At 32.3% G+C, this 16,093-nt stretch overlaps 1 protein-coding gene across 8 annotated transcripts in view; it reads left to right on the top strand.

Moving 5' to 3' along the window:
* The window catches only part of C2CD5 (C2 calcium dependent domain containing 5), a 94,036-nt gene that overhangs the window by 37,221 nt on the left and 40,722 nt on the right, over nucleotides 1–16,093 (top strand). For all 8 annotated transcript variants that reach the window (XM_040642238.1, XM_040642236.1, XM_040642237.1 and 5 more), the window contains one exon: nucleotides 3,968–4,076. In XM_040642238.1, coding sequence (XP_040498172.1) covers nucleotides 3,968–4,076 — 109 coding nt within the window. The remainder of the gene's footprint in view (nucleotides 1–3,967; nucleotides 4,077–16,093) is intronic.

The raw sequence follows: 16,093 nt of genomic DNA, 5'->3' as shown, positions 1-16,093 counted from the left end.
TAGCTTTAAAAGAAGAAAAATACTAATCAATAAAAATTGTTTTAGATTTAGTTGGATAAAATTTATGTTTTCAAATACACTTTTAAACATTCTTAAAGTTTTGGACACATTATCACATTGGGTATACATTACTAGATAATCTTTATGGAATTAATAGTAAAGATGTGGGAGAACTATAGTTTTCATTTGCAACCTTGTAAAATCTGAGTTGGCGATATATTTATGTTACCTAACCCTGCAGTAGTTACTTGAGTTGATGAGACTACCTCTCTATCCAGGGCGCACAGTAAATAGAAAAAGCATCATCTTTAGCTTTCCCATTCACCTGTGGTTGCCATTATGTCTTTGCTTTGGGAAAAAATTTGTACAGAAGTATGAAGAATTCTCCCCATATGTGTTCAGATGTGCATTAACTCTGCCAAGTTGAATACTAGATCAAGGTGAACATATGATATACTTAGTAGCATTTTTATATTCATTTTTAAAATAATCATTTCTACCCCTTGCCACCCTTCATAAATTGTAGGGCTTTATTTATTTATTTATTTATTTATTTATTTATTTATTTTTTGAGGAAAAGAGAACCTTTGTCCAGCATGTTTTATTTAATGGGTTTTTCAAGTAGCAGTTCTCAAAAATAAAAGTGTTATTTTTTTTCTTTCACAAAATCAGTGAAAAATAGGTTGGCATGATTTTGGTGATAGGTGTCAGATGATTAGGAGATAAGATGTAGAGATAAAAATTTGATTAGATTTAGGTTCCACCTTGAAGTATTGATGTAAAGCAAATAGATTTATTTTTCAAGATGATTCTTATTTCACTTGTAAGAAACTTTTCAGATGCTGGGATGTATATTTTTCTTCAATAAAGAAACCTAGTTGACTTGGTTTAACCTAGTATTTCCCAAATAAATTTTACGGTGGAGTCTTCCATGTGAAATACCTGTTAGTGAGGACCACACTTTGGAAACATTAGTATAAAGCCAACTCTTTTGATAATTATGATGCTTTTAATAGTGGGGTAAAATTATATAATAAATCATATTAGGAATATGGCACGGAGTTTTTTTATCTAGAAAGTTGACTCTTGTTTCTTGGGATAGCAAAAAGAATATTTGATTGAAAAAATAAACTATTTAAATGTATTCTAAGAAAAATTCCATTTAAATATTAAAAAATTACTCCCGTTGTACCCCCAGATTTTCCAACTAGCCCATCTTTGGACACATGGTGTTAAATAGATATATGCTGCATGCACTTGGCTTATAGTCAAAACGTCAACAAATTCTTATCTAGTTGTACCACAAGGCAAGGCACTTTGAATATTAGGACTTTCCAGAGAAAATGTCTTCTGTGGTCCCTGAAATTCTCATCTAGGCATTGGAAACAGGTTGGGCTTGGCTGATCTTAAGGAAGCTGTTCTTTTCAATGGAAGAGAACCTATAAATTCATCAGGTATAATGATAGACTAGAGATTAAAAGCAACTCCTTGCCTCACCGTTTTAATCAGAAATTTCAAGAAGCCAGTTGATAAGGTTTGTTGCTCACATAGAGTCTAGGCCCTCTTGACTCTCACGTTAGGGTATGGGAAAGATTATAAATTAGCATCGTTTTAAGATACTTTGTGGAGGTCTGGCACTCTGTAAGAACTTCATAGTAGTCACCCTGTGATGGGGGTGGAAACGAGAGGTATTTAACAGTCACTGGTGATGAGTGTGGAGATGAGAGGTATTTAGCAGTAGGAATCAGCCAGTTTTTCTGAGAGAGTTCTCTGAGGATGTAGTTTTGGTTGAATAACCATGCCATTTTTATGTACTCCAGGTTAAATTTTGTGTGTTAAAGTAGGTGGCTGATTGGACATGTAGGACAGAGTTTAAGTTGGCAGAGTGGTCATCTACCTCTTTGGGCAGCTGTTCCCCTATTTTTTTGCTTATGACGACTAACTCTAGTATGATGCTTTCCCTCTTGTCCCTTTATCCCGTCTTCTGGAATTTGGGGAGAAGAGTCAGAATCTCAAGTAGAGAAATCATTTAGGTTAATTTTTATACCTACCTAGATTCTTATATGCAGATGTTTTCCAATATGTGAATTTACCTAACTTATTTTTCAGTTTCAGAAGGGAGTACAGCTTTCCACTTAGCTTATAAAAATTTTCAGTATCTCTTGTCCAGAATATTTAAAATGTTTAAGTATAAAGATTTAATGTGAAGTGCTTTTTTCTACTATGCTTCAGTATTTTGAGGAAATTTAAAAACCGTGTACTTAAAATTGAAAAAAAAATCATAAAGAAATATTGGTCTATTTCTCATTTAAAACTTACATTTAAAAAATTCAGGTGGAACTAAGGAGGCATTTTGATTAAACATTTTATAATACCTGTAAGTGAAATTCCCCTCCTATCCTCTCCCTTTTTTCCTTTTGCCTGTCAGCTGGGCCAAACCTATCCATTTCCACGGATTGGTTTTTACTTTTTTTTTTTTTTTTTAATGTAGCCTAGGTTTTTCTTACCCTTGTTAATTTAAATATTACTTTTAAAGTCTAACTGAATTTATTTCTAAATTCTCTATATATTTTATTCTGTATCTTCATGGGTTATTGAAGTGTGCAGTACTGTTTGCCTTTGTGCTAAATGACTCCAAGTTGCTATGCTTTGTGAATTATGCTTTGGTGAGTTTGTATTCTCCATGCTTTGAGCAGCCAGTCAGTAATCTTGCTGCTTTTAATGTGCCTGCTTCTAGTAGTATTCTGTATGTCTTTATCTCTCAGCTTTTATTTGCTGCATTTAAACTGCTATGGTCCAGAAAAAAAGATACTGCTAGACTTTAAAATATGTTCCTAAAATTATATATTTATAGTTGCTGTATGGCATAGTATGGATATGATCTGTAGGGATTTTTTATGAATCAAGTACATAAATTTTAGTACTTGGAAGTGTAACAGTTCTTTTGACTGTTGAGAGCTCTGTTTTGCTTATTTTCCAGCTCTCAGTTATGTTCTGAATAGCTGAGGCTACTGGTAAGTGACTTCTGGTTAAGTGAGCTACATTAATCTTACAGCCAGATGAGGTAGATATTAAATTTTTCTTGCTTGCACATAACTTTATGTAATGTGAGAGGCCTCTATATTTGGAGAGCCACAGGAGCTCCCCTTTCTTCCTGGGGGCTATTTCAGTGAATTTCCTTTCTCTGTTTTCCCATTTCTCTCTTACCTCCAAATTGATGAGATTGATGCTCTTGACAGAGAAGGAGAGAATGAAACTTGGAAGAACTTGCGGAATTTTATTTCCTCCCTTGCTGTCATTTACATTCTTCTCCCTTTTCCTTAACATACATTTATGTACTTTAAATTTTCTCCAGCTGCCCTGGTGTTGATAGAGTAGATAATCTTACACAGTGATTCTCTACCCACTTCAGCTTGGTATTTGCCCTTCGCTTTTCCCTGAATCTCTTAACCCACACTGCTCATTCTCTCGTTCCTCCCTCAGTCCCACGTTCTTGTAGATCTCTTACACCAGGCCTTCAGAGTCTTTACCAGTAGCCTGGAATTGGGTGTGTGTATGTGAGGAGAATTCTGCCCCACTGAGAAGTAGACTCAGAGTAGAAGGGCAAGGGAATCCCCACATCTCACTGTGAATTTGCCTCAGAGTAGGAGATTGAGAGGAAGGAAAAGTGTTCAAATATCTTAAATCGAAACTCTGAGAACCTTTTTTTCTCATTGAGAATTGATAAAAAGAGTGTTTGGATTCTGTGTAGCATGATATATGTGGGAAAATGGATTAGGAACTCTAAACAGCTAAGAAAACATTTAATTACCAAGCACGTGTAATGTAGAACTGGTAGCCTTTTGTTAAGGGATAGGATTCATATCTCATAGTATGGATATAATCTGTGGGGATCAGGCTTTTTAACAAGCAAATTTTTTGTACTTTACACGTGGTCAGTTATATTTCTCCCCTTTCTTTCTACTAGGAATTTCCATTTTTTACCTTGACGGCATTTCCTCCTGGATTTCTTGTGCATGTTGGGGGTGTTGTTAGTGCGCGCTCTGTGAAGCTTTTGGATCGTATTCACAATCCTGGTATGTTCTTTAGAAGTTTGTTTTCAGTGTTTCATTTACTTAAACTGTGGTTATTAGAACTGATTTTTATAATTAAAAAAATTAAATCTAGCCGAAAAGAGAATTGAAAAAGAAAGTATAAACTGGTACATTGCTCTAAGTATTTGCCGTAATCCTAATTAAAAATAATCAGATAAGTAGAAGTATATTATGGTTAGCTTTTTATATAAAAGAAACAAATCTTGATTCATTTTTTTGGCCAAGGCATCACTTTGAAGGAATTCTTAGGTAACTATTCAGTCAGTTCTTTTCTTTGACCCAGGCAGATAACAAATTTTGTAATTTGACCATTTGTGGCCATTATCTTAAGATGTTAATTCTTTTCACTAGCAGTAACTCTTTGTAGATTATCTTAGTAATTTCCTTATTCCTAAAAGAAGTATTCCTTTGAAATGTAATCATGAACATTGTGCAGTGTCTAAGAATTTAAAAAAATAGTGCTGTCTGTGCATTCTTGGTTTCTTTTCTGAAGCTATTTGTTCTATATAAGTGAACAAGTAAGAATAGTAGCTCACTTCTTAAAAACATGGGGCCATGATCATAAAAGAAAAAAGGCATCAAATCAATCTCAATTTTGGGCCCTTGGGTTAGGAATGCCTTGATGGTTTTTCTAAATCCAAAATAAGCATGGTAAGTGTGGTAGAAACTTTTCGTATGGAGTGTGTTCTTGCATCTCTCATTGACTGGATTCCCAGTGATTTGCTCAAGTCACTTACTATTTTGATGATCTATTAAAAAAACTGAAGTTATGTTAGTATTCTTATTTGGCGTCGACACATACATATTTTTGACAGTTTTAAATTGTCACTTCCAATAACCTTGAGGCTTGTACTGACAACTACAAAAAGAGTAAAATGCTTTGCAATTATTTTATGTAAAACATTGCAGATAGTGATTTGGAGGATACAGAACATTACCATTCTTTTAAGTTAAAAAAAATTTAATCTGTGCCTTGCGGTTTGATGTCTTTTCAGTTAATAATTCCAGAGAAGCAGAATGGAATTTTTCCCAGAGCTTGAACGAGATTTCAGAAGAGAAATAGTAGCTAGGATTATTTAACTCTTAAAGCTGAACAAATAGATCTTTTAAGCATTAGTCTTCTATTTTTCTTCTCTGGTTTATTATTTTTTTTCTGCTGTTCCTTATTTTTTCTGCTCAATTTAAGATCTTTTCTTCATGTAGTATTTGTATATTCTGTAGTAATTAAAGGCGTATTTAGACTGATGCCAGTTTAATGTATTGAGACATTGGAGACTCTGCATTGAATTATTTGGAAAGTGCAAGGAAATACTGAGTTAATATACCTGACGTCAACTGCGTGACCCAAGTCTTGTTACCTGCGTTTCTTTGGACCATTGACTCAAATATTTTGATAGATGGTGCTCACTGATAAGCCCCCAAAATGGTTTTAGGAATATATTTAACTGTTGGTGATGTTTTCTGTTTACTGAAAACATTTTGATTTTATTGTTGCTTCCACGTACTCTGAGTAAGCTATAGAGTCTGGGAGAACAAACAAGGGTTACTTAAATAAGTTTTAAGTAGAGAGCTGTATTTAAAATCCCATTACTTTTTACAAAAAACTCTTTTTTAGGGTTTATCATACTTGCCAGTTTGTTCTAGGAGTGTGAGAAATGTAAGAATCCAGGCCCAGGGAAGACTACAGGAATCTTTTTTTACAGAATACATTTTGTATATTGTAACTATCAGCTTATCCATTCTCATTCTTTCCTCCTCTTTCAGAATTTTTTTTTTAATTCACATGTAGGAATTCTCAGTTACTAATGTACTTATTTCCCAAAAGATTATGGGCGTATGAATATAAATGCTTTTAATGATACATAAGTTATATTTTAATTTTGTTTTATTTTCAGTTAAATACAAATCAACTATATATTCTAATGGTTTCAATATTACATTATTTTGATATAAAAATCACATTCTTTGGGTTTTATATATGTATTATGCATTAAAAAAGGAAGATTTTCTTAAGAACATTTTATTGATGTTCTTAATGTTTCATAAATAATTATTTATGAAAAAGATTTAATTTGTTGAAAAAAGCTGAATGTTAAAAAAGCCCTCTAAATTAGCATCTACTATGATGATGATGTATTAATTTTATGACACTGAGTTACTCTGCTGAGAGAAACTTAAGATGGATTGAGATGCATGTGCTGTTAAAAGTGCTGTATTTGCACTCTCAAATGAATCTTGCAGCTATTTTTTGTCTAGTGAATATGGGAAATTTTCATTTTATACTGAGTGTAGAAGGAATAAAATCTTATTTTAAAACCACTGCCACCTGCTAACTATGGATTATTATTTTGGAGTTAGTTCTTTTAGAATTTTCTCCTTTGTTAAATATTAAGCAACAAGGAAAAGAATGGGGTGGTTTTAAAAATCAAGGTCATTATCTTAAATAACTAGACTTCAGTTAATGTTAGATTATGATAGCATGCTCCTTCTTCTCTATTTCTACTTCTTATTAACTCTGCTGTCTGTGTCTTTCCAGTTCCTGTCAAGTGGTATTGTCAATTGTGTTCTTGTTTGTAGTTTTTTTTGTTTTTTTCCTACTATTCTGCACCAAAACTGATCTACTAATTTGCTGTTTTGAACTCAGCCTTTGTCGGAATTATGGGTAACACAAGATCTTACAAACTGCTAGACTGGAATAGTTTCAATTCAGGTATTTTGATGGTCATTCAGTACTACATATGCTGACAAAAATTATGGCAGCTCAGTGAAGTTTTTAGAAATGTTCTAGGTTAAATAGGTTTAATGTCAATTCAGTTATACAGATACATTCTGCAGTACATGTTATTAACTCTTACAGTTTCCATGGAAATGCAAATATAAAAATGTGTTAACTAAAATGAATTAACCAAAACCATAGAAATACCATAAATTACAACTGGCTTTTGTTAGGTGATTAACTTTCAGAAACCTAAATTTAAATTATATTTATTACACTTTGGACAGTTTTTTCATATCAGGTAGATGACATCGGTGTTAGCTTTACAATTAAAGAAATGTTAATTTTTAAATATAAGTATTAAATGGCTAGTTTGATAAGCTTAAAGTATGTTTAAATGTTAATTTAGATTTGAATATAATATATTTAGTATTCTACAAATACTATAAAAGTGTAACTGTTACCATTTTTATTTATAATTCCAGAAGTGTTTCAAAATTTGGTAAGTAAGAGCAGATTTTGGGGGAATTAACAGCTTTCATAAACTCCCTTCTTTCCCCTTCCATGTGAGAATATAATTTTTCCTTTTAATTAATTTTACATGTGGGTATAGTTTGTAGCTTTTAGAGAAACTAAACTAACTTTACAGCTGATGATGTGGTTTAGAGTCAAAGCCAATTTTTCTTTTTGATAAAAGCATATTCTTTTAATATAAATATGTAAATTTTTATGATATTTATTTTTGGAATTAAATAATAGAACCATTTTGATTCAGTATCAGAAGCTGGTATTTTCCTAAAGGATTTTACCAGTTCTTTGTGTCAGAAAGTATAGATCTATTTATAGAAAAACAAAAACACCAAGAGGCTCAGCATTTTAGATAATATCCCATAATCTTTTCAATATTGTAAACTTTTTTTGTTCTTACGAGTCCAGGATGTAAGTTCTGATGTAAGTAATGCATGTTTGACTATGCAGTATCTCATGTTCATCATGCAGATTTACCTAAGTTCAGTCTAGTAAACAATCTGATCAGGTCCAACCTTTGCAGATTTAGACTGACATCAATTGGTAAGTCTTCAGGGTAATTACCTCTATCTCCTATCAAAGTTTTTGCCCCCATGTTATCACATTGATTACAATTAAAATAATCATTTTTAATATAATGTGTTATACTAGGTTTTTAGTGAGAAAAATACCCTGCTGGAGTCATTTAATGAAAATAAGAATATATTTTTAAAATGTAGGCAGTTAGTGTATAGGAAATGAGAAAGCCTAATTATGTAAGAAAAAGACATTGGGAATAGACTGATCATTAATAATTAAAGGAGTTTAAACATTGTCAGGGCAAAGATGTTTAGGGTGAAATGTGTGTTAGATGAAAGAACAGTCTTGGAAAGTAGAAAAGTAGTTAAATCTTATAGATATAATAATTTGTCCCCCATAAGCAGAACTGCAGAATTTGGCAAGGAGAAACATGGTTAAGGAAGCAGTATATCTTGCCATCATTTAAAATAAAGTCAGGTAGTGAGTATATGAAAAATAGGTTGATATAAGTTACAGAATATTACAGGAATATCAAAGATGACACTTTTCAGTTTAATGTTCTCATAGCTCTGTGCTTTTGACTGAGATATTAGAATCTTTATGCTAACAGTACATATTCAGAGATCAGGCCGATTTTGATATTAGGTTAAGAAAAAGAATGTGATAATTCAGAAATATAAAAATTCTTAAATATTTGATAAATATATTCGAAACATTTATGTATCCCTCTCCATAATTAGGGAATAAGTCATTGCTGTCCTGTATTACCATAGAAAAACAAGAATTGGCCACGTCAGTAAGAAAAATTATTGTTGATATAATTTTATTGTTAATGTTAGCAGTTGTTCATCAATACTGTATTTCCTGGATTCTCTGACACCATTTATTATGTGAGGTATCACCAATTTAATAATAGCTTTCCAAGAGAAAAGAGAAAGAAACATTACCATATTAAATAGATTGATTAATTATTAGACATTTTTATTTCAGAAACATTAAAGTATGGAAAGATATAGGAAAACATTTTTATCACACAATAGTATTTCATGAAATATGATCTATCATGCAAGCATTTATTAGAAATTATTTTGTGCCATACAGTTTGCTACATGATAGGTGTGTAAAGATGCCAGTCACCCTGTTTTCACAAAAGTCATATTCTGGGAGGTTAGAAAAATATGTTAATGGTTACTGTGTGGTGTGGTGTGGTGTGATAAAAGATACAGAATTAAAGAGGAAGGCGTGATTAACTGTGGCAGGGAAGTTTGGAGAGGTAATTCTTGAGTTCAGTTTGAAGGATATGTAAGAGATTCACATAGATTTTATATTTCAGACAGTGTATTTGGAGGCATATTGTTCCATCCTTTGAATGTAGTTCTGAAACTTTAGTTAGTGCATTGTAAAACAATACCCTAGCCATTACCTGTTCGATGATTTTTACATAGTTACTTCATACCTATTGTTTGCCATTGAATACAGAATGTCTTTGTTAGTTCAGCTTTTTATTGTGTGTGTTTCCCATTTTCTCCTGCTTTGCTGTCTTAGGTTGTGTTAACTACAGTGATAGAAAATATTTTTATAGAACAGGAAGAAGAAAACTCAATTATCTGAGAATTTATTTTAAAATTACAGTATTACCTTTTCTTATCTTGCTTATGTTTCTGGCCTGGTAACAGACTTTGAGAAAGACAAGAAGAATCTTGCTGCTAGAAAGGAGGAAGCAGTATTTGCAGATCTTGTGTGTGACATGCCAGGAACGGGCTGCATAGGAATGACAGGGTATATCCCACGGTCACATTTCTATTAGATTGTTGATTATAGAATGGAGAATGGATTTAAAGGCAGCAAGCCTAGAGACAGGGTGGCCAGTTAGTTGACTGCAATACTCCTGGCCTGATAAGTGACCTAGGATTTGGTGTTGATAGGAGAGCTAAAGTTTATAGAGCACTTACTATGTGCCAGGCACTCTGCCAAGTGCTTTATGGTAGCATGTCATTTAATTCTCAAAACACAGCTCTGAGATAGGCATTTTTCCTATTTTGTGGATGAGCAAAATGAAACACAACAATTTTCCCAAAGTAAAGTAGAAAGTTGTTGAGCTACAATGTGAATCTAACTACTCTGGCTTCAGGGCTTACACTCTTAACATAAATTTAGGTAATATTTAAAATGTAAAATCAGCAAGACTTGGTAATTAGTAGAATGTGGCAGGTCAAACAGTCTCTTAGCGACTTTGAGCTGAGAGAAAGAGAGAAAGATGGATTACGATTGTCCCACGTAGCTACAAGTCTAAAATCCCAGTGAGCAGTTGAATCCTATCTTTTGGAAACCCAAGTATATTTGAAAATTAAGTTGTAAAAATATTTAAAGAGTAGATTTTAAAAGTCCTAGCTCATTGTTTCTTAAATGACTATGCTTTTTTTTTTTTTTTTTTTTTTCCTTTTCTTTATTCTGAGTTTACCACTGAAAGTATTTCTGGATAGCCTACGGATATAATTTTTAATTAAGAATTGTGTAGTCTCAGTGTAGTTGAGAAAAACTTGTTATTCTTTTTTCATGTAGGATACATGTGAGCTCAGGTATTTTTTAGGAAGTCAGTAGATATATAATGTGTTTTGAAAAAAATGCTAGTTTGAAATAGCTTCCAAACTTAGACAATATTTTTGAGAGTGAATGTTTTAAATACTGAGTTAGTAAAGCAGCTTGTTTAAGACTAGATAACTTTTCTTTTGTGTTTGAGAATATTTTTAAAAGTTATATTTTATTATTTTAGTTGTAGATTTTAGAGTATAGCTTAAGATTTTCTCAGTCTTATAATAAATGAAGCTTTGCTAGTGCTAAGGAAAGGTTTGCATTAGTCGTCTGAATTTAGAAAATGTTACTTTTTTGTTAGTCATATGAATTATAGTTTAGAAAATTTACCTTACTTTGGGGTCAAAAATTAATAATTAAAACCCAAGAAAAATAAGTATAATTATTACTTTAAACATATTTTATTTTAACAAAATGAGTTAACTGATGTGTGAGGAAATATTTATAGAATACACATTTCAGTCTGATAATCTAAATTTTTTTCAGTTTTAAGTAAAAATCTTTCATTCAGTGGGTGTTTGTGGTGTGCCTACCATGTCTTGAGCAGGATGCTGGGGATAGGGAACATGATTGTTCAGCCAGGCAGACAACCTGTTTATACACCCAGTCTAGCTTATTTCTTATACTATTTTGCTGTGTGTGTGTGTGTGTAGTAGTAGTAGTAGTAGTAGTAGTAGTAGTAGTAGTAATAGTAGTAGTTAAATGGAGAGAGGCTTTCTTGGAACTTGAATTCTACTGATGATCCCAGCAGTTATTTTTACTACATCTGAGAGGTACTCAGGAGCAGATGTGCAAAACTAAGCCTAAAGTAGTTAAGCAGCTTTTGGTTTTAAGAATTTTTTTTTTAAAGATTTTTTTTTATTTTATTTATTCGACAGAGATAGAGACAGCCAGCGAGAGAGGGAACACAAGCAGGGGGAGTGGGAGAGGAAGAAGCAGGCTCACAGCGGAAGAGCCCGATGTGGGGTTCGATCCTATAACGCCGGGATCACGCCCTGAGCCAAAGGCAGATGCTTAACCGCTGTGCTACCCAGGCGCCCCGGTTTTAAGAATTTTAATAAGGGTTTTAGGAAGTAGGTATATAGAGTTCAGAAGACCATGTATGATGTGTGAGCTTCTCTTTATATGTAATGCAACATATAAATGTAATAAATAATTTTCTGTCTATATATAATGTAACTGGATATTGACTACTGTCCATTCTTTATTATCTGAAAAAAAGTCAGATATGTAATATCCTTAATTTTGAAATTTTACTCTTTATATATATCTAATATAACTGGATATTAATTACACTGTTATAGTGACATGTAAATGTAATATATAATTTTCTCTATATATATAAAGAGGGAAATCTCACAGATAAGGAGTAATTATATATCTGACTAATTTTATAAATAGTGAAGACTCCATGGATTATATGTGAAGATAACATGGATTATATCCCAGCTACCATCCTAACATCTCAAATTACTGCAACTTGGTGTCTGCTTTGAATTTGCACATCATTTCCTCTATGATGGGACTGTTCTTCCTAGGTTGATACTGAATTCCCAGCTAGTTTGAGATTGTATACATGAACCTGAACTCTCTGATTTCTGTTTCATTAAGGGAAATTTATCTTCTTCAAAAAGTTGTTTTGTGTTGGAATAATACTTTAAGGTATTTAAGAATGTGGCTTTCTTATGATATCCATTGACAAGATAATCATTGTATTAACAATGTTTATTTGAGCCCACCTCACACTTGATCTCCTCTTGTTTATTTAAAAATTAGATTGAATAATTATCCGTTTCCTTTTTTTCTTTAAGTCAGATTAAAAGTTTCTCAAGGGCAGAATTATTCTCTTCCAGAGCTATGTAAAAATAGAATTAAATTGAACAGTTTGGGTAGTCAGTGTTTCTTAGTTGCAAGTGTGTGATTGCCTAAAATCTCAAAGGAATTCAGTTTTATAAAGGCATATTATGTTGAGCTGTTCACTTCTTTACTTTCTGAGATATAAGCATTTACTTTCATTTTAGGAATCTTTACCAGTTTCACCTGCATTTCAGAAATAAGATAAAATGTTAAAAAGATGGCAAGATATCAAGCTGTGGCCATGCTCTAGAAAAGTGACAGTAGTAAAATGAATTAATTGTGATGCCAACCAAAGTGTGCAGACATTACCTCTAAAAGAAGCATCAGTGAGGTATTGACTTACAGCCCAGTTCAGGACTACAAATAAAAGGATATATTAAAAGATTTGTGGGGCGCCTGGCTGGCTCAGTCGATGGAGCATGTGACTGTTGATTTTGGGGTTGTGAGTTTGAGCCCCATGTTGGGTGTAGAGATTACTTAAAAATAAAATCTTTAAAAAAAAGAAAGATTTGTGATATTATCTATGAAGAGTTTTGACCCATAGGAGAAAGACATAATATAGTATGAAATATAATTTATATAATAAATAAATTTTAATATCTCCTAAAATGAGGTTTTTTTAGGATTATAAATAATTCTATAGATTATTAGGAGGAGCATGGTATTTAAAGTGAAGATATTGTTTTCTTGACGTCTCTGAAATGTTGATTAATTGCAACCTTCACATCTCAGCTGTATATCCTTCAAATAACTAAATTGTATCCAGTTTCATGAGTGGCACGTATAGTTGCCATAAATTTTTAAGCCAGACTCTGTTTTGCCTTTTATATAAGAGTATGGTAGATCCTCAGTTTTGACTTTTGGAGAGTGAATAAAACAATTCAAATTCAACTAGTGTGTTTCTTACAAGAATACAGTTAACAGTTTTTAAGCTTTAAAAATTCTATTATAGGATTAAATACCATGGTATTTGTGAATTTTCATTTATATAAATTAGGCTGAGTCATTACTACGTGAATATCCTCTGGCTCATCTCTGGCATAAATATAATATAGGCTTTGAAGATAAATTTAATTTTTTAAATATTAAATAAATTGATTATTTTTAATTTTATTTTAATTAAATAACCCCTAAATTTAGTAGCCAACAAATTCATCCTTTGGCTTCTTGCTTACAGTTGTAGATAATTATTGTTAATTCAATTCCTAGTTTGTGATGAAGTGCTCCCTACTGTATGCTTGCCTTGCTTTCACCTAGAATCTAGGGCCATTACTTTCTGTAACCATTTCAGTGAGCTGCCATAGTTTTCAGTCTGTACTGTCACCTGATCCAAGCATGCGCCAAAATATCCACTGTTTCTGGCTCCTGTCTGCTGAATCTGCTTTGCAAAACCCTTTGTTCTCTGAGCTTTTGCTTAAGCCAAAAACAAAATTTAACAAATTCTTTGGAGTGTGGACATACGCCATTTGCTTCCTTAGCTCCCATGTTATGTAACTCTTTAGCTTTTATTAAACTTGTAAATACTTTATTAAATACAACAATGGCATCCCCATGTGCAGTTGTGTGGCTCATGTGTCAAAATAAAGGCTGCTTGTGAACTTGTCAGAAGAATATGAATGCTCCACTTGCGCTGCATTCAGCTTTTTGTTTTGTTTATTATTTTTTTAAATCAGCCACTTATTCTTTCATAGTGTTTGGTTTAATTATCTGATTATTTTATGTGTTATATCAAGGTAAGTTCGATGTAAATAAACTTTGTATTCTATGTGGTTATATGTATTTCATAGTAATTATTATTACATACTTTTCCATTTAGACATGCTGGCCATTTCTAAATAAATATATCCTGAACTTAAAATAAGTAACTTCCTCCATTTTTTAAAATTAATTTAAAAAACAATGTTATGGATTACTTTCTGTAAAATTCAATTTAAAACAGGCTACCAGGTATTACTTGTGGCACAGATGAAGGCAAATCCAATGTGAGAAAAATCTGTTTTTGTAAAAACATATTATACAGTTATTTGCTTTAGCAAATAATATTTTAAACTCCCAGAAAGGTTTAAAAAGTAAATAGCAGCTTCTACTAGTGTTTTTAAAGAAAAGTTAAACTTTATTTTACATAGTTTTTCAGGGAAAATAGTTGTTTTCTAAACTGAGATATATTTCTATTATTATTTATGATACCTGTTTTCAGAGAATCATAAATAATTTGATAGATTGAGCAACTGCTTGAATAAGTTTTTGTCTTATGATAAAAATTCCCTTATTAGGAAAGGAAGACATTAAACAGATGCCCAAATTGGTCTGGGAACATGTATGCCTAAAAAGAGAATGGATTTGAGAGTGTATTTGTGCTGTTAATGTCTCTATTTCAGAGGGAATATGAAGAAATTTTTTAACATAATAATGTATGTGCAAAATAGGGCTACCTAATTGCCTTACACATTTCCTAATTCATAATATTGATTGCTAATATCATATTGTAGTCTTTTCTATTTCTCTTCTTTATTTTATCTCATCCTTGGATCGTTTCCTCAGTTTCCTGGAGTCTGCATTTATTTTTTATTTTTATTTTATTTTATTTTTTTCTGAAGGAAAGTTTTAGTGTAGCTCTATCTTGGATCCAAAACTGTAATATAAGAACTGGCTGGCATCATTTGTAGCTCTGGCTTTTTTCTCATTTTTCCCTTTTGCTGATCTCCTCCCTTTGGAGGAAACAAAGTTACATCATAGGAATGTCAGCTATAACGAGACTTTTAACCTTTCTTTATTTTGCTGTCTTCAGTATTTTACTAGTGAGTATAATTCTACTTATTCTACTTACTTAAAAAAAACATGTTTTGAAAACTGGATATGTACTGAAATTCAAAAAAGAAAGTTTTTGGATTGTTTGATTTTTAGTTTTAATAGTGTCTTTTATGTGGAAAATTTGCAATAAGAGGTTAGCATACTATTTAGAGTTAGATTAAGTTTTTTCTATCCCAAATTGTTCCCAAATGGAATTGGCCCCCAAAAGAAACACATTAAGATATGCTCATTATAGACTGTTTCTGTTTTTAACATCTTTGCACATAAAATGTTACTATAATTTGCAGCTGCTGTTCACCAGTAGTTTGCAGCTAAATGCAAGTGATTAGGAAGTATGTGTGCCAGATGCTCCATTTATAATGCTCTATTACAAGCAATATTGGACTCCTCTGTGGTAATAAATGCAATGCTGTGATTCTGAGGCATTTTCTTAATTACAGAACCATATATGAAGTTATAATGTACTAACTGAAAATTGTCCTTATATACATTAACCAAATTATTTGTGTTAATCTTTAAATATATTTGCTTTCTTTATTTTAAATTGGCTAGTCCCTTCATTTCTTGTTACTTTGCATTAGGACCCACAAGGATGGCTACTTTAAAGTTCTTTAAAGCTTTCTCTTTTTTTTTTTTTTTTTTTAAAGATTTTATTTATTTATTTGACAGAGATAGAGACAGCCAGTGAGAGAGGGAACACAGCCGGGGAGTGGGAGAGGAAGAAGCAGGCTCATAGCAGAGGAGCCTGATGTGGGGCTCGATCCCATAACGCCGGGATCACGCCCTGAGCTGAAGGCAGACGCTTAACCGCTGTGCCACCCAGGCGCCCCAAAGCTTTCTCTTTTTTAACACTGACAAACCTTTGCCTTGGAAAGAACCTAGAATATGGTGGGTTATAAAAAAATAGGTACCAGGAAATGAAATCAGAATTGAAATTAAATTTATGGATATGACTCAGAATGTTCACTGAGCAAGG

The sequence above is a fragment of the Ursus maritimus genome, unplaced genomic scaffold (assembly GCF_017311325.1).
Source record: "Ursus maritimus isolate PB19 unplaced genomic scaffold, ASM1731132v1 scaffold_26, whole genome shotgun sequence".
In the NCBI taxonomy this organism is placed as follows: domain Eukaryota; kingdom Metazoa; phylum Chordata; class Mammalia; order Carnivora; family Ursidae; genus Ursus; species Ursus maritimus.
Note: the sequence above shows the minus strand (reverse complement) of the source record. Positions and strands in the feature narration are given on the sequence as shown.